The sequence below is a fragment of the Prosopis cineraria genome, unplaced genomic scaffold, assembly GCF_029017545.1.
Source record: "Prosopis cineraria cultivar Desert tree isolate PC_DT_omini unplaced genomic scaffold, ASM2901754v1 PC7, whole genome shotgun sequence".
Classification (NCBI taxonomy): domain Eukaryota; kingdom Viridiplantae; phylum Streptophyta; class Magnoliopsida; order Fabales; family Fabaceae; genus Prosopis; species Prosopis cineraria.
In genome coordinates this window covers 26,104,893-26,131,603 of record NW_026555338.1, presented here as the reverse complement: position 1 = coordinate 26,131,603, position 26,711 = coordinate 26,104,893, and the positions used below count along the sequence as shown (strand labels likewise).

General features: G+C 29.3%; 1 protein-coding gene across 1 annotated transcript; it reads left to right on the top strand.

Moving 5' to 3' along the window:
• Positions 1-3,933: 3,933 nt before the first annotated feature.
• On the top strand, positions 3,934-14,496 carry LOC129316112 (protein ZINC INDUCED FACILITATOR-LIKE 1-like). Its single transcript, XM_054960380.1, has 18 exons — positions 3,934-4,031; positions 4,181-4,378; positions 4,967-5,007; positions 6,268-6,328; positions 6,424-6,526; positions 6,905-7,007; positions 7,584-7,637; positions 7,725-7,787; positions 8,327-8,376; positions 8,503-8,578; positions 9,354-9,530; positions 9,926-10,013; positions 11,707-11,792; positions 11,890-11,997; positions 12,360-12,404; positions 12,522-12,610; positions 13,158-13,201; positions 14,134-14,496. Exons 2-18 carry the CDS (start codon positions 4,219-4,221, stop codon positions 14,235-14,237), a joined length of 1,452 nt encoding a protein of 483 aa, XP_054816355.1. The 5' UTR covers positions 3,934-4,031; positions 4,181-4,218; the 3' UTR covers positions 14,238-14,496.
• Positions 14,497-26,711: the final 12,215 nt, after the last annotated feature.

Sequence of the window (26,711 nt, the reverse complement as noted above, 5' to 3'; positions counted from 1 at the left end):
ACTAAAGGCTCAAGATACAATTTGTAAAAATTGCAAGTAATGGTCCAAAGGTTTGAATAATTAAATTCAAACCTATAATTTTTTTAATATAATTTTGGGACTCAAATCCTATTTTTATATGATTTTTTCTCTCTTTCTCTCACGTTGCTCGGCGTTTTCTGACAAGGGGGGATTATTTTCATTTTCTTCAGGTATGTTCCAACTTTCCTATTTAGATTAGCATTTAAAAAATTATTTAAGTATAAAATATTTTATAGGTATTTTCTAAATAGTATTAGCTTTCTATGATATGATTATTTTTATGAATAGAGCAATATTTTGATTAGGATTTTTCTATAGGATAGTTAATCTGAGTATATGATGGATTAAAAATATAGGTTGAAGTTCTTAGAGGTATAATAAATATTATAGAATATTATTTTGATGTTGAAACTCATGTTTAAGCAATTTTTGAGTTAAACTCTAGATCTATATGATGAATTTATGTTGATCTGAGATAAGGATGAACCTCTGATTATTCAATATTTATTTAAGTATGAATAGGTATTTTTGAGGTTATAGAAAGGTGATTTGAGGCTTTAGGATAATTCTAAAATTCTTAATTTATTTTTGGACGAATTTTTAGAATATAGAAGGATGAAATTGTGATACTAAAAGTGATTTGAGGCTTAAAATAGTTTATTAGGGTACGAGAATTTTAAAAAGAATTTGAAAAGTTAAATGAGGCATAAATCTTAAATTAGTGTTAATATGGATTATAGATCTAAGACTTTCTAACTCTTTAAATTAGAGTTATTTATTTAATGTAAAATTAATATATAGTATTATGAAATAACTATGTAGATTGTGTTGACAAAAATAGTGGTGAAAGAGGAGTTGTGAAGGGGAACTTGTTATTCAAGACACAAGGTAATCATTATTAATGTGTGTGATAAGTGTGTCTTTGAATGGTTATGTGTTGTTTTGTGTTTGAAAAAATTATGAATTATTAAAAATAAATATTATTATATACTTGTTTGAAATCATTGTCAAGTGGGTTAAAAATTTATTTTTGTTTATCATGATGAGATATTATTGTTCGGATATATTCCTATTTGGATATTTGAATGATGCACGACTTGTCAGGGTATTTTAATATTATAGTGTTAATAGAAATTTTTGTTCGGTTAATTATTACCACGTGGTAAGCCCTCATTGGACCCAATGAGTGACGTGTCACTTTGTCCAACTCACTTTGACCGGGTGATTTGACGTCTGAGCATGACGAAAGGAGGATATAAGGTGCAGTCATGCAATTAAATACTTGTTCGATTTGTTTGAAAATATTGTTCGATTAAATATTTTTGTGTGCCCACTAAGCAATCGTATGATTAGTTACATCCACATGCATCATTACATATTAATTTTTAGTTACTGAGACTTTTAAGTCTATTCCCCGTGGTTAATATTTTACAGGAGAGAGTCCAGTCGAGAAAGCACCAGAGGCGTAACTTTGGTGTATGAGACACCATCTTTTATGTTGCCTCTTATTTTGTATTATGCAATGTATCTTATACCAACCTAGGACATACCTTATTTTGACAACATGTAAACTCTAATTCTTTTATTAAATGCATTTATATGACCAAGAGGATTATGTTTGTCCCTCTTGATTCATGACCTGATTTAAATATCATGCCATGAGGATCCTGTCTGTCCCTCATGGTTCTAATTGCTTTTTGAGATATTTTAAGACCTGTGGTATATTATCTTGGATGTATCATGGTAGAAATTTTTCTACCATGATAAGGGTATGATAAGGATTCAATAAAAAAAATAATTTGTTGAATTAATAATTTGCGAAAAATCGGTTTCTAAATTGAAGGGTGTTACATGGTGCGTGATCCAAATTTCTTAATTTGAATAATGTTTTAATGATCTTTATTTAATTTTTTTTTATTTTTATCTGAATTGTAAATGTGAAACAAATTGACTAAATTTTAAAACTTTAATTTATATATAATATGTATTTGAAGATGATGAGATTCAATCATTAAATTTGTATTTTGATCATGATGATATTTGATATTTTAATATATCAACTATGCAAGATTTGAAAATATTTATATTTTAGTTGAAAATCAAGTTTTCAAGATTCATATCATATACAACCATAAATCATTAATGAAATTAAAATGTATAATACATTCATATACCCTCACACAATTTAATAGAAAGATGCCGCCATATAAATTTTATATTTACCTCATAATTTTAATTTTTAAAATGTTCTATGTCAGAAAGAAAATTTATAAACTATCCAATCATTAGATAAGCTTGTGGATAATAAAAATAATAAATTGTATTGTGATTTACAAACGTTGACCTCAATAATCTTAATTATTTATAATCTTATTAGTTAATATTACAATTTATTTTATGTAAACTTTTTCATCTATATTAGTTAATATCTCTCCATTAATTAATTTGAGTTTGAATGGCATTTGGTTTCTTTCATTGTGGTATGTGATTTTATATACATTAATTAATTAATTGATTCTAATGTTCTTTGTTGGGAGATTAATTTCATCGTATAATATATTTGCTCTTAATATGTCTGTTAATTAATATGCACATCCTTATGTTGATTTGGTAGTTAGAAAGTTCCAATGGTTGCAGCCATAGATTCAATTGGTGAAGAAGTACTCAAAATTTATGATGAAGGTCCCCATAATCTTAATGTCACATTGGATATATTGTGTACCTTTCACTATCTTCTTTCACTTTTTCCCCATGCATTTGGGTTATAGATTTGATATATGAGTTTATTCCAAATTAAATACAAAAGGTTTTATAATTCCTTTTTAATATAAATTTCGTTTTACTATATATTGTAATTTTAATTATAGTTTGTAATTTTTTTCATACTTATTTGTAAGTTATGTGTTTTATAACTTCACTATGCCAAGATTTCAAATGTCTTTTAGATGTGAATGTTCTCCAAGTGTATTTTTTCAAATATATTGAGCATGTTAATTTTTTTTTATAGTTGTTAACTGTTTTTTTTTTTTCAATCAACATTTGTTCTAAGTGTTCTAGATATCTGATGTATCAAAACAAATAAAGTTAATGTTAAATGCAAAGCAATAAATTAGTATAAAACATATAACAATTGTTGCATTTTTTCAAATTGGTAAAGATTTAAGATTTTTAAATTATTTTTTTTGGGACTAGTTATGATCTTTTGAACTTTGTATTTATTCCGTTTTTATTTAGAGCAAGTTCTTTTTAAATGAATAAGTTAAATAATTATTTATAATTAAAATTCAATGTAAAGCGAATTGATAAAAAATTAATTTTGGCATTAAATTAATTGGAATCATTTTCTATTTTTTCCAAATTAATATAAGATTAACTTTTAGTTTATATTTTTTAAAGTTATTTTGAAGACTACTTTAAACTTAATTGTATCATAATTTTAATTAAAAAATCTACACAAAAATATCATGTGCATCATAAATTATTTTATTTAATAGTTAATTAATAAAAAATATTATTCTAATATTCATAATTTTTAATTTAAAACCACATGTACTTTATAAATGTTAATATCTAGCATTAGAAAATTTAGTTTAAAACTAACTTTCACCTAATAATATTTTATATTCTGAATAATTATTAAGTATTATTTTTAGCTTAACATTATTTTGCTATTTTTTACCCAGCCCGTGTGAACACTATTTAATTTAAAAGCAAAGACAAAAAAAAAAGACAAAAAACAAAAACAAAACAAAAAGGTCACCTTAGTCATCTTTGTGGCAACGAGGTGGCGACAAGAAGGCAACTCCAAATATCCAACATAACGCCGCGGATGCGATAGACGTGAGGGGTTTGGTGGGCCCCAGTCCTCCTAACTCTCGCTCTCTCTCTCTATTTCCTGAAACTACGTTTGCTCTCACGCGGCGACACTGATGACATTACCGCTAGTTGCTGCTGCTGCTGCTGCTTCTTTTTATGAGACCTCGTCTCACTATTCTTCTTCACATAAATCCGTGAGTTTGTGCTTTTAGTGTTTGGCTCAAAGGTTCTGTTTTTTCTTTTTTCCATCTGCAATTTCAAAAAGAAACAAAAAGCACTCACCTTCGATAACTTTCTCCGTTTTTCTTTCTTGGTTTTGTGTTTCTTCTTAACAAAAAAACAGAGAGAACGGTTTAGGAAGGAGTCTCGGGGAAAACAAACATGGCGGACGATAATAAGAACGGTTCTAGACAGCCATTGTTGGATAAAAATACGTACTATGAGAACTGCCCTGGCTGTAAGGTTGATCAAGCCAAGGAATTGCACCAAGGCGTACCCCTGAAGCATATCCTCAGCGTATGGATGCTTACTCTGTGCACCAGTAAGTCTTCTGCTTTTGTTATCATTGTTTCTGAAAATTTGTTACTTATTCTTGTAAAGTCGAATGCATCAACTTTTAACCAGCTTCTTGTTTTGGAGCACTTTGTTTTTTCCCCTTTTGATCGATTACTTGGCTGATGCTAGCATATCCAACCATCAGTGTAATGAACTAACTTGCCTCCCCTCTTCGGTTCTGTTTGGCAGAAACGAAAAATGGTTCATTGACTTCATAAAGGAATAAATAGAAAGTTTTTCCTTTTTCTTTTTTTTTTTATAGGATAGGAACGTATTGTTTTGTTTCTTTAAGTTCAAGATATCCTTCCAAGTTCCAAGCTATTTGTTACTGCTTTTCTAATTCTTCTCTCAGTTGAAGAGCCCATAATTTACAACATTACTGTTCTTCTGTTTTCTCTCTTTCTATTTTTCTTTTTTAGTTCCTGAAGTGAAAAGGTCTCTAAAACAAAAAAAAAAAATTCTATTTAATTGAGTATTTATTATCAAATTTTGTGCCTGCAGATTCTTCAGTTAATTATTCCTTATTTTTAAAAAAAGAAAAATTATCTGATATGTTTTTCTTGACTTTGTACAGCTCTGCCTGTATGCTGTCTCTTCCCATTTCTTTATTTCATGGTGAGTGTATCATGTCTCTTCCCACTTGATGACATTCTTTAATGGCCATGATGTGTGAATTTTTGTCTGTGGATGATCTAGATTATTAATTTCTTTTTAATGTTTCCTTTTCTCCTTATATAATCAAAAGTGCATATAATAGATGTGCCTTTTTTTTATGTTTTATTTTCCTTTGATATAAACAAGACTGCAAATAGAAGTTCTCAGTCTTTTTTTAACGAGCACATCAATTTTCAAAATTGGCTGCTTGCTTCAAGCTGGGAACAGAAACTTATAAATAGTTCGTTTGATTAATCACCTACATTAATTCTATTCAAGTTAATATAATCAGTTTTCCTAATTATTTGGGGTATTTGAATAGATGAATTTTGAGTATCAATTAACTGTTCAGTCCCGCCTCTTTTCTTAATTTTTTCTACGTAGATATTGGTTCCTTCTTACTCTGTTGTACTTGTTTAAACTTTGCATTTAATACTTGTTCCATTGTCTAAGGATTTTTTTTTTGGGGGGGGGGTGATCCATTGGAATGTACTCTATCCTTTTAATATTATAAGGTATTTTTTTTTTCAAAGTATCATCTTTCAAATTATAAGACATTTTAATCTTTCAAGGTGCAGTTGATAGGTTGGTAAAAAGAAAAAGGTACAATTAATAAGGTCTTTTCAAAAATACTCTTAATTTTTTTCTAATTAAGAGACTCTATTAAATAAGGGTAAGCATGGAAAGAGTGTGTAATTTTAAAAAAAAAAATAACTACAATTCAGTTAAGAGTGCCTTATAATACTGAACTAAGAGAGTATAAGAAACCTTTTATTGTAGTTTTCTCTCCTATTCTTCTAATTTCAACTTAAACTTTTGGCTTATTTATTGAAATTGCCATGACCGGCTTACAGAGGGGAGGGATTGAGGATACATTTGAATTGTCTCTAATGTTTTAAATCTTTTTTGTATTGAACAAAATGATAGCTTTTGACATAAATAACAAAATTGTAGATTTTGACTTAAAATGACAATTATATATAAGTTAAAATGCAGTTTGCTAGTAAATATGGAAAATCATGTCTCCTCAAGTGACAACCAATCTCAGTTCAGGCTTGCAACAGTCTAAATTGTTTTACCTTCTGCTTTCTCGTTTGTTATGAGGTAACTCAAGAAATAAAATCGTTGTTTAATGATTGCTTTTATTGCTAAGTTTGTAAGAGCATATAACTAACGCAGAATAGAAGATGAACTGTTGTATTGATACAAATTTGCTTGCAGGTAAGAGATTTTGGTATTGCAAAAATGGAGGAAGATATAAGTTCCTATGCTGGTTATGTGGGTAAGGTTCCTTTCAGTCCTTTCATTCTATTGATGTCTATAAGAGGAACTTATTCAGCTCTCAAAATGCTTAACTCCATATGAAATATGTTGCAGGATCTTCATTCATGTTTGGCAGATGTTTGACATCAATTCCATGGGGAATATTTGCTGATCGATATGGTCGAAAATATGCTATAGTTATAGGCATTGCTTCAGTGTAAGCACTCAAATTACTTATTTGGGTGATTTCTTTTTAGATCTACCATAAATCAATAACAGTGAATAGAAAGAAAATACTAGAAGAAATGGAATTGTATAAAACTTACTTTGGGCATAATGAGATTGAAGATTTTTAGTGCATTTTGGAACTATGTTTCATATATTTGTCTGCTTTATTTATTTTATTTTATTTCTTGTCATGGACTCCCTACAAATAGCCCTCCACTAATTGTATGTTAAACATTTTTAGACTAGTTGAAATCAGTTTATCTTGTTAGTTCCTCACTTCCTCTCCTAACTTAATCCCTCTCATCCTCTATACTTCTATACATCAATAATGTTGTGCATCTGGACATTGATTCTTATTTGATTTCAGTGTTGTGTTTAACACACTATTTGGCCTTAGCACAAGTCTTTGGATGGCTGTTAGCACAAGATTTCTCCTTGGAATCTCAAATGGTTCACTTGGACCAATAAAGGTACCATTTGTAGATGCATTAGATAGCAGAAACTTAAAATTGAATGAATTGATATTTGGTCTTTAAAAGATACAAAGATACACTTCGTCTCTATTTGGCCAAATCACACATTTTTGTTAGTTGTTTGTTGTTGGGCTTGATGCCATGATGACATTGAAGTTGAAATACTTTTTTGTGAGACTTGAATGAGATATTCAAGTTTTCAGAGACTAAATTGTGACAAAGTGTGTTTTTCAAGGTCTAAAATTTCCAATTCAGTCTTTAAATTTTGTGTTGAACAAATCCGTGGTTCTATCAGAAGTTTGAAATTGTGTAGTTGATAGTCAGTCAATACGTTTATTTTTTTTCTTTTGACTTTGAGCACTCTAAATCATGTGTTTTTCATTATGGTGAAAGGGAGGTGCATATATCAAACCTTGCCAGATTACAGTAGTGAAATCAGGGGGGAAAAAAAGCTAATTAATCCTAAATGATACTACCTGATTCCGTGCCTAACAACATTTCTTTACAAGATTTACTTGTTCTATTTGATTTGATTCTAACCTCCACTAATATATCAACATCCTCTTTCACTAGGCTTATGCTACTGAAATATTTCGAGAAGAACACCAAGCTTTAGGGCTCTCCACTGTAAGTATAGTTTACTGTGGTCTATTATTGATTCTTGCAAGTACATATTCTTCATGATGATACTCTGATAATTTGATCTGGTTTCAGGTCAGTGCAGCTTGGGGGATAGGTTTAGTCATTGGCCCAGCACTAGGAGGCTATTTGGCTCAGGTACTTGATTCTTTGCCCTGTGCTTCAAACTGGTACCTAAGGATGTGCTTGGCTTTTTCATATGGACAAATAAGATTAACTCTTTTGTGGTTGAAAATTCATCTAAGCTGAATTCCTAATGGATTTAGTTCTCTTTATCTACAACTTAAATTGATCATTATCTAAAATCCTAGCTCTCTATCATTATTTGTAGCTGGTCTCTACGTTATTAAAACTTAAGTGGATGGAGGTTTCCATGGTGAGGGCAAGCCCTCTCATTCACCATTTTAAATTTTATGTGGCGTGTGTGTGGGAACAAGCTGAATTTTGGTTAATATTTTCAAAGATGAATATTGTTTAACAAGACCTCTTACTTAGCATATTTTCAAAGGCTTAGTTGCTGAAAGAATACAATGGCATCGTGCAATCCATATAGCTAATGCCGATCTCACTTAGTAGAATAAAATTTGTTGTTGTTGTTGTTGTGTGTGTGTGGGAACAAGCCCATGAGCATGCTTATCTCATGGTCTTCTAATAATTTGGGAATTTTGGTATTTCAGCCAGTTGAGAAATATCCACATATATTTCCAAAAGGTTCCTTGTTTGATAAGTAAGTGCTAAGTATACTTATGCTATTTTTAAGTATTAATAATAATTTTGAATTCCATTTTTTTAAAATTTCCATTTCCTAGTTGATATGCTGATATTTGTTTGTCCAAACACAAATGGCCTACAGGTTTCCATACTTCTTGCCCTGCTTTATAATATCAGCCTTTGCACTTGCCGTATTAGTGGCCTGTATCTGGCTCCCGGTATGTATGACCATGAATTTTGTGTCTATTAATAATAATAATAATGGTTGTAGTGGTAAATTATATTAAATACAAAGGGTAGCCCAAGCCCAAGCTAGCTAATCCTTATTAATCTTCTTTATATAGTTTTGTTCTCATGATGTTTTGAGACTGCTGTTGTTGCTATTACTACTACTATTATTAATTTATTATTATAAAAAAAAAAACCCATTTTTGGGTTGTGACTTGGGATGAAGGCAGGGTTCTAATATACTCCCTCAACAATTTTGTAGGTGATTGGGTTGTCAAAATATAAGGCAATTTGACAACAAAAAAAAAAGGTTTTATCAGATATTCTTTTCCAATATTATCCTTCTCTTCTTATTATTCTCTCTCTTTATTTAATGTTTCACAATTAAGGTTATGTTAAATGAAGGGTACTTTTAGAAATTTATATTTAAAAAAAAAAAGGTCGTGAAGTATATTTAACTAGCTTTATTAATATATGTAATTTTATTTAAAAATGTCTTATAAATTAAGAAGGAGGGAGTATTTCTTAAGGGAGTTATTGTAGCTTTTAGGTTCTGTTTTTTTAGTTTAAAGCCTCATATTTTATATAGCCTAGAAATCTATGAATATACTTTTCCCTTTCTATTCTTCATTTTTTAATAGTTCTCAAAATATTTTAAACATACCATATTTGGGGGATAATTATATAAAGCTATATTTTAAACTGTTTCTTTCTGATAAAAAGGCTAACTTCTGATATTAAAATTGTTGTTTTCAAAATCTGCAGGAAACATTGCACAACCACAATGTTAGTGATGAGTTCAATGAGGATGCAGAAGCTTTAGAAAATGAAATCACAGAAAAGACAGTTCAGAAAGATGAAAACCTCCTCCTGAAGTGGCCGTTGATGTCATCCATTATTGTTTATTGTGTTTTCTCGCTGCATGATATTGCTTATACAGAGGTTTGCTTCTTAGTACAATACTTTTATACATTTCATAAAATTGTTGTATTGGTGGGGCTTTCTTGCTTTCTATCTTGTTATCCATACCTTTATTTATTGATTTTGATGTGATATCTCGCTGAATGGTGGGGAAAAAAATTGTCATATCCTCAAAGAAATGATTTTATGAATTATCAAGCCGAAACTCCCATTGTTTTAATTCTTCCGGAGATAATAACTTGATATTATGCACGATATTCTATGGAGTTGAAAGAAATTTTCTCTTGTACTATAATGATACAAAAAATTCATATAGCATCAAAAGTTCATAACGAAGTCATCTTTTATGGAGCAAAATGAATGTTTTTGTGTTTCACCTTATAGGGTATAGGTTAGAACTATTTTACTTTCTGCAGGTTTTCTCATTGTGGGCTGTCAGTCCTATAAAGTTGGGGGGTTTGAACTTCACAACCGATGATGTTGGTAATGTTCTTTCAATATCAGGTACATCCTTGATGGATATGAATTTCTAGATAGTATTAATTATAAATTGTGTTTCCAACCTAACTTGTCTTCCCCAAATATTATGCATAACTTAACTGCATTTACATGAGGTCATATGCACTAACTCTTCACCTTAGGCACATATTTTAATTTGTAAACCAATCTTGCTGAGTAAATTTCCATTATGTTAATTGCCAGAATTAGGAAGGATTCTTGAGAGACTTGCAGAAGATTTCTGAAGGTTATAAACAAATAAATAAATATCCAAAAAATATACAAAACCCGGATAAGTGCAAAGCACTCAACCCAATTACCCAAGCAGAGATTGGACTACTAGAGCCCTTTTTAAGATGCATAGCAGATGCACCTCAAGAGAGAAAGAGAGGGAGAGAGAAGAGTAAATACGAGAAAAGGTATTTGTTTTGGGATGGTTTCTCCTTCAGCCAACCACCTCTATTTATAAGGTGGAAGGCTGTAACAGAACGAGAAATCCAATTGTCATAAATCTGTCTCATAATGAAAAGAATAATTGCAATGGAATACTTATTAATGCAGAGACAAAACTTTCCAAAGTGGAAATTAATTCTTGATTCCGGTCAAACCTCATTAAACCGGAATATACTAAATTATTACTCATTAATCCAATATAATTACTTGATTCCCATCAAGGGCAGATACATAAATCCAACGATTTCCTTAAATTTTTTCTCTCTTTTTTTTAGTTGAGAAATCTTCAGTAAAGTGTCTGGTGTATTTGACTTCTTGTAAAAAAGCATAAATTATGTAGTAACTTTTAAAAGCATCAATCATGTGGTGCCAAATTATGAAAGATGTTAACATGTCATGCTTTTATTGGAGAAATAACAACAAACATCTAAAGGAACTCCACCTATGATCTATCCCTTTTGTTCAGAGGATCTGAGTTCATTTATCTGGAACCATATTCTGAACTGTGGTTTATTAACTGCTTTATAACTTTACATTAAAATTTAGGGAGAATAACAGATAGGTCCCAAGAGGATCAATTAATTCAAATGACATCCTAAGTGCCAAACTTCAAGAATTTGCAAATTCATCTCTCAATTTTGCAACTTCGTTGTGAAGAATTTGCCACTTGTTTTTCTAAATTTTAACATGGTTGAAAAAAAAAATTGTTTTTTCTGTTAAAATTTGGAATTTGGAACATAAGTTGCGAATTCATCACAATGAAGTTGCAAAATTGAGAGATGAATTTGTAAATTTTTGAAATTTGGCACTTTGAAACCTAATTTGAATTAATTGATCCTCTTGGGACCTCTATGTCATTCTTCCTAAAATTTATGTAGATTGGCTTGCCTAGTTCTCAAGACACTTCTCAAACTTTTGTCATACGTTCAATTTAATAGCTTGTTTTATTTGCTTAGTTGTTTTTAGTTTCACAGCAGTTACCATATTCCCATAAACTTCTGAAATCGAATTGCTTGATAACTTTTGTTTTTTTGGGGCTGAACTTCTTAAATGTGTACATTTATTCAGACTTCCTTGATATTCATACAAGAAAAATAGGTAAGCACTATAGTTGAAAATTTCAGTTAGTTCAAGACGGAACGGATATGCATCATAAAGATATAATGTGTACATGTTTCCACTGTATTGACATAACTATCACTTCAAGATTATGCTGGTTAGTTCTGACCTTTACTCAACTGGTTAGGTTTTAGTCTGTTGCTCTACCAAATCTTCATTTATCCATTTTTGGAGAAAGTTTGTGGACCTGTGAGACTTTCTCACATTTCAGCGGTTAGCTTTCTCATTCATGCAACAATTACAATGATTCAGCATTTTCATTTTCTGCTGTTTATTAAACTGAACTGTTGTTTTTGGGCGCTGTGTGCAGGTTTTATCCATACCTATCTTGCAAAGTCACCCTTTCATAGCGTTGTTATCAGGCTTCACAATGGACATATTGATAACTATTGCTTCTGTGCTTATGTTTTGTCTCTCTGTAAGTTCTCTGTTCCATGATTTTACCAATGACAATGATAATATTATGGATTAAGGTAAAGTAAATGGCTATTGGTTGGCATACAAGATTTTTATAGGTATTTTCAGTCTGTAAAATCACTTAGCAAAAGTAAATGCAATCTGTAAGTGCATCACTTGTTTTTTCAGAAAAAAACATTTTGATGGCACGAAGACTGATCTAATTGAAATTGAGGACTAAATGGTAACAATAAAGAAACTAGAGGGGGTAATGGTGTAATTTAAGCCCATAAAATATGAGAATGACAAAAGCAGAACGCTATCTTCTTCACAAAATCCTACATACATTATGAACTTTCCTGATTGTAACTTTTTCTTTGCCAGGCAACAATTGTTACTGGTTTATTCCTTCTGCAAAACAGAGCAGTGGTAATTTTTGTTTTTGTTTAGTTCATTATTTATTGTTGTTATTCATTTTTCTTTTGAAGTTGTGGGATTATCATGATTGAGTTAGGCTAATACGGCAAGCTTCATTTGGGAAAACAGGAACAACACCAAAGGGGAGCAGCCAATGGTATTGCTATGACTGGTATGTCAATTTTCAAAGCAATTGGCCCAGCTGGAGGTGGTGCAGTGTGAGTTTACTTTTCATTTTTTTGTTTAGCATCTTACATGTCACTTCAAATCTAGTGAAAAATTGTCCACAAAGACTCGCATCAGATTGATTCCAATCCGTGATTTTTGATCCATTTCTGTAGGCATCTGCCGAGTTCTATGTGCATTGCGTTGGTTCTGAAACAATTGATCTAACTCAGCCTTTTTATTTATCAATGAAAATATCATGGTGCAAAAACAAAAAAAAAACAAAAAATTGTTAGTGTGGATTGGTTAGAGGTTTTCATTTATCATCTGAGAATGTAAAGATGAGTTTAGCCTCGTAAGCCTTTGCATTTGGATTTCATGTGTTTCTGAAGCCGATATATTTATTATGTCCATGAGCCTTAGTTTAAGTATTATGCATTTTCATTGATGAAAACTACTCGTATGAAATTCCATTACTGGGTTTTTCTTGTAATCTTAAACACACTACCTCAAATGAACACATCGATTTTTTTTCCTTTTCTTACAACTATGTTTAGAAACTTACCTTCTGTTCACTAATTTTGATCTTGTTCAATGCAGATTAACATGGTCAGAAAAGCGGTTAAATGCTTCTTTCCTCCCAGGTATGAAGCTTAGCTAATCCGTTTGTGCTGAATTTTGTTTCATATACTGCTAGGAAAGCAGCAAAGATAGTGATTGACCATGATGGCCCATTTGGTTCAATTCTCTGCATCAAGATTACCTGTAATCCTAATACTTCCTCTCATTCATGGCATTTGGTTGGACTAAAATGGGACACTTAGACTAGACTTTTAGAGTAATTTTTAGTGTAATAACTTTAACTTCTGTACATAAGATTCTATGCGTCGAACCAAAAAATTCTTTCTTCTTCCAACTTTTCCATCTTCCCATTCATTGCTCATGGATCCCTCTTCCCCTAATTCTTTCCATTCTATCAACGAAGAAATTTTGAATCCTAAAATGTTCTATCAAAATCAAATGAACTCCTTTTTGTGTGTGTGTGTAGCCAATGACTATATATTATTTGAGAACCCAATAAATCTTCGATCCTTGGCCCAAATAGAATTTAAAAAATGGAGGAATTTCATGTATATTTAGAATTAGATAGATCTCATCAACATGACTTCCTCAGGTAAAGACCATTACGTGATGGCTTTGGGATTATCTTATATCTCTTGTAATTGGGACTACATCAGTAGACCTATGTAATGAGCATTATGTTAATATCAAAAGACACTTGTACCCTTCTTCATCTTCATCTTCCCTCTTCACTCATCACCAAAGCTCACCCACCTTCATAGTCCACCACCGTCATTGGGGCAGCAGTGCCCCCATCATCGTTGTGAGGGCAACACATGTACGCATGTATTTTTGTGGGGACCTTAGAATTAATATTATCAAATATTAGGGGATCATAGTTGTAAGGTACTTGCTCCGAAGACCTGCAATTCATTCTTACCACAACAGGATTAACTCCAAATTCAATACTATGTCCTAGCTGAAAGCTCACTAGCTGCGGGACATTCAACTGCAGGTCCTCACATGGTATTTTTTGTGCTGAACCTAGTAGCAGCAGTTGGAGTGCTGATGATGTTCAAACCATTCCTGGCTGAGAAAAAGACAACCCCATTACAATGATATCACATGAAACATGTTGCTGCTGAAACCTGAAGTGATGGATGACACCCAGTACGGCTGAATCAGACCACCAAAGACTGAGTGAAAGAAGATGAAATGAATGTTACTAGAGTGTATCTTCTGATCAAGCTTTGTGTGGATGAGTTGTTGTTATATATATATATACACACACACACACACACATGTATGTATGTATGTATGTATGTAAACTCTTGAAAATGATGATGAATAAGAGATGATCATGAAGCTTGAGTGGCTATGGATGTCTCTTGCCTTGTGTTGTGTCTTGATTGTTCTTTGTCCAGTGGATTAGGGGGCCTTTTCTTTTTGTTTTTCTTCTTCAAGTAACGTGGATAGGTTGTTAGATAAGCAGAGAGATAGCTAGATAAGTTGATAGGTAGACAGGTAGTGCTTGGTCCAATGCTTCATCCTTCTTTGATGTGGGGGAAAAATCATCAACGCCTCAAGAGAAGACTATTGGCATTGGCAAGCTCTCTAGAAAATGATTACTTCCTCCTGTTTTTATTTATAAAGTGCTTGAAATATTTTTCATGTGTTCTAAGAAAAATGTTCATGTAGTTTTATTTGTTAAAAATATCTCAATTTTTTTTATTATATTCTTGTTAATTAAAGAAAGACATTGTGTCATCTTGTGCAAATGTTTGTTCAAGCTGAAAGGTTCTATCTTTTTGTTCCAACATCTGAAGAACAACTTATAAATAAGACTGGAATAGTACAATAATGCTCTCCCCCAAACCCCTCGCCCCCAAAAAAAAAAACCCAAATCAGCAAAATAATGCTCTTTGAAAAGAACAGAGTTGTACAAGAACTTAATCTAACCTTGTAAAGTCGGGGGTGTTTGTTTTCAGATAGCCAAAACTGGTTAAGGTAGAATTGATTTTGCAAATATGAATTTGGGAAAATTTGATTTTTTTATGTGATTTATATTTAAATATTTTTTCTTCAAAAGTAATTTACAAAATAGATTTTAAAGAAAAGCTCAAACGAATAAGCTCTAAAATATAGTAACAAGTTATTTTTTATTTTGCATAGAATAAAATTAAAAAAATTGTATTGGTGTGTTCTTACCATTTTTTTCAATTTTTGTAAATTAAATTTGTAATTTTATTGGAGGCCTTATAGTAAACTCATCTTTTTTTTAAATTTTGGCTCTATATCTAATTGGGAGAATGATATATTGGTCCTAAGGGATCAATTAATTTATATTAAATCCCAACTAATTTTCAAAAGGGAAAATAGCAATGAAGGATGCTCAAAGAAATTTATATCAATCAAGGATTGATTGTTGTCAAAATCTGAATGAAAAAAAGTTTGAATGGTCTTTTGTTAATTTAGAATAAGTTATTGTTAAAACTTGAATAAACAATTATTGATAAAAGACTAACCTGAATCAACACATATTTATTTGAATTTTGATAATAAATAATCTTTCACTGATATAAATTTCTTCCAGCTGTCTTTGATCGATATTTTCCCTTTCCAAAATACTAAACTCCAAGGATTTGTAAGTTTGGACCTCAATTTTCCAAACTTTTCATTATTTTACCAAGAACAAGTCAAGACATGTGTCTATGAAGAGGTATGAAAATGTGTCTGTGACTACTTACTAGGGAAAATTTCACTGCAACCTCCTTAACCAAACTTATTGACAGTCAAACTCCCTATCTGAAACATCAATTCAGTCTTTGTGAGTGTCACCTGAGTTAAATTGAAATTAAATTTTTGAGAGAAATGACACAAATACCCAAATCCCATATATCTCAGTTGTTTATTTTTCATACAATACTTGTTCATTTTTCCTACAGAGTTGTTTATCTACTTAGCTTCACTTGTTTATGTTCATTATAATGTTATACTATTGATAAAAGTTATAAATTTTCCCTACTATGTTATACTACAGTAATGTTATATCAGTTGTTCATTTTTTTTTACGTAAATTATTCATATGCACCTAACTTCACTTATTTATATTTATAGTGATATTATGCTGTTAATGAGAGTTGTAAATTTTTTCTATATCAATTGTTCATTTTTCATACATTAATTGTTTATTTTTCCTACACGAGTTGTTCACGCACCTAGTTTCACTTATTTATACTTATAGCGGTGTATGCTATTAATAAGAGTTGTAAATTTTCCCACCTCAGTTGTTTATTTCTCTATGTCAGTTGTTTTTATTTAAGGAGATTAGGGTTTTTTGTATCATTCTCTTCAAAAATTTAATTGCAATTTAACCCAAGTGGAACCCACATGCTACAAGATTACAACCTAGCTAGCTAGTTCTAGTATTGGACCATGACTATCAACACGTTTTACATAAATGTACTCCCTCCATTAAAAAATATAAGTTATTTTTAATTGAATCTCACTCCTCAATAAAGTAATTATCTACTTTCAAACTAATCTTATCCTTTCATATTTATCCCTATTAAAACACCCTATAGTAAATATAAAATCACTATCAATAGGGGCACTTTTGAAAAAAAGACAATGATTATATCTCAAAAGACTAAAAATGTCTTATATTTTTTAACATCCAACTCCTCAATATTTTCAGAACCAGACCGGATATTGAACTAAAAAGATCAACAGTTCATGATTCGCATAGTTCAATCAGGTTAGACCAATGGTCAAACCGGTGATATAATAATTAAATTAAAAAAACTATATATGTATATAATAATCTAAATATAACAAATAAATATGAAATTGTTACTTAACTTAAAAAAATTAAATGTTTTAAGTTTATCATGACTTAACAAGCCATATGATATAACATAACATCAAGTGATTAAAAAAATTGGCCATTTCCTAAAAAATTAATAAAAAATAAAAAAAGTTTTTTTAATAGTCTGGTTATTGAAAACTGAATCCAGTTTCCAACTTCATTTTGATTCTCAATCTGACCGCCGATCCGAAATGGCCCAACTTGGCTCAACCTCCAAAACAATTTTTATATATTGACTGAACCAAAATCCAGATTGGTCCACGATTGGACCAATCAAATCGTTCAGTTCGGTCTGATTTTAAAATCACTGATATAATTATTCACGGTCTAATTTTAAAATCACTTGTATAATTATTAATTGATTAAAACGTTATAAATAGAGAATAACGTGTTTGATAACAATAACATGTTTTGGGCGTTGGTGATAAATGAATTCGGGTGTGTTAAATCAATTTTTCCAACTCAAATCCCACACATCCTAAGCAGTGTGATCCACGCATGAATTACAATTTAAACAACATATTTTAATTTAAAATTTATTACGTCATGCATATAAACAACTACTTGTTTTGTTTTAAAATTTACTATCCTTATGTGCATATTAAAACCATTCTATCATATTTTTGTCCTGCATTTTAGAATATTTCATGCCATGCAAATGAAGATCTAGTCAATAACTTATTTTATTTTATAATTTGTTACTCCTTTATAAACTTCATTTTTGTATTCCTTTATTTATTTTTTCATACACTCTATGAATTATAATAAGTTATTTAAAAATTAATTTAGAAAGACTAACGAGAATTGAATCTAATGGAATAGACTAGTTTCTCACAATGTGATTAACTAATATTTAAATTCATATTAGGATAAGTGTTTGTATTTAATACCTGATCATATCTTGAATATAATTGCCTTCAATAGAAGTGCACTTGTAAACAATAAAAAAAAATCAATTTAAAAAATACATAAATATTGAAAGTAAGTTAAAATCAAGTTTTCACACATTATGCCCTGCTTTATATAAAGACAATTAGTACTCCTCATTGCTCTCTCGTTGATCAGTAGCATCACAAACTGAACAAGTGGCTCTTACTCTCAGAGTTGTATGTCTTCTCTTCTTTTTCTACCCTCTCTCATTAGCTTCGCTGTAATCGCTACATCTGTAAGTTTTTCTCCATTGTCTTGATTCATTATTCGAGGCAGTTTGTTCGGAGCACGAGAGAGTTGTTGAGAATTTAAGCTAAACACATACAAAATGTGTTGAAAAGCTAAATCTTTTTTAGACAAAACCTTTATGATTAGCTTCATGTTCCCCCAACAACTCGATCCAAATTTTAAACTTATAAACTAAAATTGCTATTTTCTTTATTTTTAAACAAACAAGCCCTTAGTTTCACTGATATTGTAATCTTTTCTTATGTCTTCTGAATATCGATCGAAATGGGATTGCATGCATGCATGCATGCAGGACGAGTGCATGTACCCTGTGAAAGTAAAAGACAGGATCTAACGAAGGTGCAGGAACAGACCCCAAAATCAGCCTGACGTTAGACGAGGGTTTCGACAACGGCTTTAATTACCGTCGACAACCTCAAAGATTGGGGCATAACGAGACCGGATCACGACTACTTCGAGAAGAACAACCTTGACTTGTTCGCCGGCACGGGCCATTATTACGTGAAAATCACCATGAGTGGGTGTAGCATGTCTACTGAGGAAACCATCTTCCCGGTGGACCAATGGCTAGCTGAAGAACCCTATAACGTTGACTTCTGCCTCAACATGAACCAACTTATACATATGGCACTAGATCAGGATTCTTGATGTAGTAACCACATGCTTTTAGCAACATAAGATGTGTCATGTCATGTTTGTGTTGTGTGTTGTGTTTTGTAACCTGTGAGTAGCTGTGTGTGATGCATCTCTACGTTTCAATAACAATGATGCCCCTTCGTGATCGTGCAAATTTACGAATGATATATATACTTATTGACCTCCACAACTTTATGAATGAGATATATGCATGGCATATATTAATTCCACGTTCTCAAGAATTAATTTCTCTGACAACTTCTAAGACTCTGTTTGGATACTCACCAATAATCAATTATATAGAACTCCAAATCGTGGTTTTGTAAAAAAGAAAAAAAATTATCCCAGCACCCTATCTTTTCCCAAACTCTATTTACTTATCCAAACTCCATTTTGGCATAAGCTACTTTTTTTTGGGGGGGTTCCTATTGAGCAGTGGCAGAGGTAGGACCCGTGTCAAGAGGTGCAGATTAATTTTAAAAATAATAATTCAAAAAAAATTATTTAACATTTTTTAAAAAATATATTTTATACTTATTGTCAAATGTTACTAAAAATATTTTCTTTCATATAAGTCACTAATTTATTATATTATTTATATATAAAAATATATAATAATTAACTAGAAATTTTAAAAAAAATAAATAAATAAGTATACTTTTTTCTAAAAATCATGTTGGAGTTTTGGACTTAGTGAATTTATAATTGAACTTAAGTTAAAATATTTACCAAAAAAGCACCTAGTTTTTAAAGGGTTCAAAATTTTGTGATTATAGAAGATAAAATAATAAAATATCTACTACTCATTTGTAATTTTCTTCAAGTTGAGAGGGTGCATATGCCCCTCAAGTGCAAGTGGTTCCGCCACTCCTTTTAAGAATAAATTTGTATTGTTTGACTAAATATGAATTTGGGCAAGATTGGTGTTGTTATGTAATTTATGTTTGAATATTGTTTCTTTAGAAGTGATCTCTACATGATAATTTTTTTTTTATAAAAATAAGTGATTGTAATAAAAAGATATATAGATTTTGTTTAGGGACAAAATATACATAACACCAAATAACCCAAGAGTGAAAGGCAAAAAAAAAAAAACCCCCAAATATCTAGTTGTGACCTATGTAAGTTTTTTTCTAAGTGGGAGATCACTAGTTCAAATCTGCCTGTAACCTTAAGCAATTAGTATCTGTCTCTTTAAATTAAAAAAAAAAAAACAAGATGAAGAAGCAGCCAACTCAAAAAACCCCCACCTGTCAAATCATTAATTTAAGGTACACCATCCCAAACCAAATTATTCTTATATTTAAAAATATAAAATATTTTTAATTGAATATCACTTATTAATAAAATAATTAATTATTTTTAAATTAATACTATATTTTTATATTTATCCTTATTTAATAGATATTTTATTTTAAAATAAATATAATTTTATTTATTTATTATGGATACTTTTAGAAAAAGTACACTAATTATACTTTGAAACACTAAAAAAATTTTAACTTCTAACCTATCAAAAAATATTTTTTATTTTTTTAGCAGAGGGAGTGTATCTAAGTAAAATAATTTGTTTTACCCTATTTATAAAGTTTGTGATTAATTTTTATCCTAATTTTTTTTCTTTTTAACCCCTCATTGAATATTAATAAAAGAAAGTACATTATTAAAATAATATAAAAATACGACGCTTAATTCCAATACTTGTAACATATTTTAATGTTAGTCCCTATCATTTTTTTCATTGCTCCAAGTTCCTTAAAATTTAATCTATCTACATCAATCTTATTGTCATCAACAGAGTTTAAATTTGCCCATTATATGTATATAAATTCATTAATTTTGTTGCTTAATTGGTAAATTATGATTTTGGCCAAAAAAATTGGTAAATTATGATGAGTTAAACATTTAAATTTATGAGTGAAATAATTACTAATCTTTCTGCCTGTCTTATATAGTTGTTGTTTCTTATTCTTTATGAAGCTTTGTCCATTGCATGCATAAGAAACTTGGAGGCAATCATATTTAAGGCATGATTGGGAGCTAAATGTAAGCACCTCTCTATTAATGAAAATTCAAACTCTGATTCATAACATAACATTATGAGGGACTAACTACTTTTACTAAATCCAATCCTTTGTTAGTGTGTGGTTAAGGATTTTAATTTAATAGTGTGCTTGTTTTTCCCCCTCTGTCTACCCATTTTTATACAACTCATTATAAGTTTAATAAGTTATCATAAAAAATAATGAAAGTACGCAGTAACCACTATTAAGTCCTAATAAATATATTTTAAAAAAATATAAAGATTAAAATTGCAGACAGATGAAACTTAAAAGACTAAAAGTAACACTAAAAGTATAGGGATCAATAACTATTTTGCCATCAAAATATATTAAAAAATGACTTATAAATAAACATAAAATATATTAAAATAACTTAGAAATAAAACTGGTTGAATGAGTGTTTACTATCCCCATGCTACAACCTAGCTAGCTCTAGATTTCTAGTGTTGGACCGTGACGATCAACGCGATTTACATAAGATGTATATTATTTATTGATTAAAACGTTATGAACAGAGAATAATTTGTCAATAATATGTTTTGGACGTTGGTCTTAAATGACTTCATCACATCGAAAATTACATGTAGATTAAATCATTAAAATATATAAATTTTCTTTAAATTTTGAGAGGGTTGCGTGTCATCACCCTGAACTTTAAATGTTTAATTAAAATCAAGACTCTAAAATTTTATATTTTGAATATCGATTCCCTTGCCATTAAAATTGCGGTTATATTTAATCGTTGTTGTCATCTCACATTTTTTTAGAAAACAATTAAGTATTTCAAAATATTTCATGCCATGCAAATTAAATTCTAGTCTGATTTTATTTTATAATTTGTTACTTACTTGCACAGGGTAATCAAGGCTCTGTGTGACACTAGGCCATTAAGACGATCACCATAAGTCTCAAAAAATGTCAATTTATATCTTATATAACAGGTCATTATTTTTTTCATCAAGCATTAATGTTAATTATATATTTTCATCAAGAATTTGCTACTTGCTTATATCTTATATTAGAGTTGATGATTTTGGCGGGCCAAGCTCAATTTGGATTGACATATTTAGATTAGGCTTAAAATGTCTTATCATATAAAAAAACTCACATAACTAGCCAAGCTAGTTGCTAACCTCTTGAGCTTTTAGACTTATTCGGGTTAGCTGAATACCCAAATTATTAAATATTTGTATGCAATTTCAATTTTTATTTTAAAAAATTAATATTTTCAATTGTTATGTCCTTTTATTAATAATCAAAAAAGGAGTTTGGGTATTCAGACTAAACCCATTCTAGTTCGCCCTTGGCCTGAATTTCTTCAAGCTTATTTGGATGGTCCAAATAAACTCGGAGTAAATAAAATTTTTTAAAATTCCAAGTCCAATCTTAAAATTTTTTAGATTTATTCAGAATTAGTCCATTAAGTTTTGCCTGACTTACCACCTATTTCACAACCACTTTGTTATTTCATCTTTTCTTCTCTCTCAGCCATTTCTAAAGAAATGTGGCTTGATTGATAACTTATTTGATATTTCTTATCGTGAAGTCCACAAATCCTTTTATTTGTTCATGGGAGTTTTGCACTTCTATTAAAAAGATAAAAAGAAAACCAATCATAGAATCAGGTGTGTTTCTTCCTTTTTTTACTCTTTATTTTACTTTTTATTTAAAATTGTGATTGTTTTTTTTTCTTTAACAGATTTTAAAGTGATAAAATAATAATACTCTTAGATATTTTAAGTAAAAACTCCTCCACACGTTCTGGTGGTAATCAAACTCCAGCTGTCACACTTTACGTCTCTTCTTTTCGGCTCTCTCTTTCTCATCAGTTTTGATGTAATCGCTGCACCTTTAAGGTTATTCATTATTAGACACAGTTTGTTCGGAGCACGAGAGAGTTACGTTGGAATTTGAATTTAGATGAATGTATTTAATATAGATATTAAATATTTATAATATTAAAATTATTAAAATTTAAAATAATATTTAAATAAAATCACTCATTTATTAATTTTAAATAAATTATAAATTTAAAATTATTAATTTAAATATTAACAATTTAAATATTATATACATTTAACACCTGTGATTAAATAGTCTCTCATTGAGACTTTTCATGTCCATTAAAAAAATAACGGATCTTAAAAATACTTTTTAGACTGTTTTTTTTTTATAACCTGTCTTGAAGAATTTTTTTAAAAAAAATTATAAATTCCATTTATTATTCACTTTTAATCCAGTTGTCATCGTAACCAGTTTGAAACGTTTTATGTATTCTTTAAAGACTTTTTTTGAATATATCTAAACCAATTAACGGATTAAGTGACATCCCATTTAGAAAAGTTAAAATATATATTTAATTTTTATCTAAAAGATTAAAATATACATTTAATTTGTTAACTTCGTACAAGGTTTTATTTTAATTTTATAATTTCATAAAGTATTTTTTTAATCATTTAATTTTAATATTGTCAATTTCATCTCAACAAATTTTTGCATTAAATTTTTAAATATTAATAAAATATTTTTAAATATTAACATATTAAGTTTAATTTTTTAAAAATAACAATGATTGACACACAAAAATAATTATTTAAAACTAATAATATTGAAATTAAAAGATTAAAAAGATAGTTTATAAAATTAAGAGATTAAATAAAAATTTTATATAAAGTTAAAAAATTAAAAATATTCTTTAGCCTTTTTAAAAATTAATTTTTTAAAATTACATTTTAGACCAGTTTCTCAAACAACCAGTCTAAAAAGGTGTTAATAATTGAATAAAAATATTTTTTTAATCACTTTCTGGACTGGTTTAGGTATACTTTTTTCTCTTCCCACTAGTATAAACTTAACTAAAATCGTTTTTTCTTTTAATTTTAAACAAACGATAGCCCTTAGTTTCACTGATTTTATAAGTTTTTTTTTAAAAAAAATGCCTGCTGAAAATTGATCGAAATAGGACTACGTACATGTAGGACCAGGTTACCTTGTGAACTAGAGACAGGATCTGCATAGCACGCTAAAATATTGACTTCGAGATGAACAATTTTTGACCTTCTTGGTCGGCAGGAGACATTTGTGTTCTTCGACGTACGTGTCATTCCCTCTTGTGGGAATGGTACTTGGAATACGTGAAAATCAACATTGGTGGGTGTGGCATATCTTCCACGTGGACCGATGGTTGCTTAAGGTGTGTTTGAATTTAAATTTAAAAAAATTGAATATGAAAAAAATTAATCATTAGAACGTGATAATATTTAAATAAATTTTTAAAAATTAATTTTATTATAAATATTATGTTATAAATGTTCATTATTCATAGCCTTTAGAATTTTTTTATCCTTAATGTCCTCATAAATGGCATGAAAGAAATTTCTAATCTTAATAACTTGTAACCTTCAAATGTTACATACACCATTATAGACCTCATTATATTTTTGTAACATTAAGGTAAAACTTAAATGGTTGGAGACCTACAAATAAAGGTCATGTTCAAAGTATATGTACACTGATGAATAAGAATTATTTTTTATTGTTTTCTCTTCATTTCTTATATTATCTTGTTCTTCTCTACTTTTTATATTAACTATATTTTACAACAATTTTGATAAAATTAAGAATATTTGAATATTTTTTTCAGAATTAATTTTGAGTGAATAATTTTACTATTCAAAATCAATGATGGTCAAAATTTGAAATAAAACAAATTTTAATTCATCTCAAATGGAGTTTCAAAAATCAAATGGGACTTAAAAAGATTATGGTGTTTGGATAAAATTTTTTAAAACTATAATTTTAAACCTAAAATTGATTCTAAAAATATATCCAAACAGCCTCTTAATTATGCCCTAATGCAGTGGTGATGCCAAAACCCTAGGTCAAGAGGTATAACATTTTAAAATTAATAATTTAAAAATAATTTCATAATTTAAAAAAAAGCATATACATACCTTATAATTGTACCTCGCGTGACTTCATGTTTTGAAATTGTTGAGCTATTATCTATTCATCTCATTATCAATACTAAGGAAAATATTTTTTTAATATAAGTTATTAGACAATTATTCATCGATAAATCTCCCATACGATTCCGCATTTAATTTTTCACAAATTTCAAAATAGAAAAGGCTCTTTACACCATTGCTATGACAACAGGTAATATCATTGTCAACTTCAAAAGAATATAAACTAAGGGATAAACTATATATCTTCTTGTTTCCATCAATTTTTGTGCAAGGCTATCAATTTCTTGTAATGATACAAATTCAATATTACTTCGCATATCAATGATGTAAGTCTCAAGTTGATTATCAAGCACGATTGAATCAGAGCAAGAAAATTCACATGAATAAAACTTAGCAAATTTAATTAACCTTTCTTTATTAAAAGTTAAGAATGAATTTGTCAAATTCGAACAAGACATAAAAGGATTATAGAATCATGACCCAATAGCTTTAATTGGGTTGAGAGAAAGAGTTGTTATAAAAAGAGAAACCCAATAAGGAGTGGGCCTTATGAATTTAGAAGCCCAAATTTGTTTTTGGATATTTATTTTTTTAAAATTTTGATTATTTTTATAAATTCAAACAAACATCATGAAAATTTATAAAATAATTTTTAAAAAAAATAAGTGATTTTTTCATGAAACAAACTAAAACAAATGAGCCTTAAATCTATTACTTGGTAAGTTGCTAACAAAACTTGTAAAATCAACTACATTACTTATTAAAAATTTTACCATGTTTATTTCCTTGTATTACTTGTGTCACTGCAACATGTTCAAAGAATGATATTTTAGTCATTTTATCTTACAATTTTATTTTAATTCGGGCCCAACATCCCACAATGAAATTTCATATTATATTCAATTTGATTTGACAATATGTCATATCTGAAGTTTTTAGATGAAATTATCCCTTAAAAAATCCACCTAGCTCTGTGTATTAAAAAAAGATCTTATTGAAATTAATACCTTATCATAGAATCTTTTTACTTCTCAAAAAAAAAAATTAATATGTTTTACATACCAAAATAAAAAAAAATCTTAAACTCATTAACTCTATATAAAAATTCAATAATTTTTTAATTTTTTTTTATATATATATATATTTATATTTTCTCTCACTAACATTTAATGAAAGTAAAAGGAAAAACTTATGATAAAAAATCAATAACATATTTTTCATATCACATGTGCTAAAAAAACTATAATTGACCGGGAAGCAAGTGGATAGATCCTTACTTCATTGATGTGTGAGTCCTAGAAAAAAAAAATCATTTCAATGACACCCTTTGATTTTGACATTATTATAGAGATATGTCATAATATTTGCTACTTTAATGTATATCTTATAGGTATAATAGATACAATATAAAAGTATCATGTAAGGAAAGTGGTTGTTTCTTATCAAAATAACACCCCCACCCCCCCCCTATGTTGGTGTTTGAAATATATCCCTTATAAAGTAATTTTTTGATTTCATAAATGGGAATACTAGAAATATAAGAAAAATTATCCAAGTCTTATATTAACTCAAGAGGGATTAAATTAATTATAAAAAAAATTATTCATTGGTAAATCTAAGACATTAAAGGCACAAGTTCAACTAAGAATAAATTACCTATAGGGTTACTTGTGTTAATTCATAATAGAATTTTTAATATAAATGATTGAAATAGAACCGTCAAGCTTATGCAATAAAGGCAAAACACCTTGTATAAAAAGAAGGAAAAGAAATGGAGATATTATCTTGTCTATCAAATGTAAGTGAGAAATGTTAAGTTATTCACCTTGTAGCTCAAATCCAAAATATAAGCCCAATTATAAAATGGGATCTCATTAGA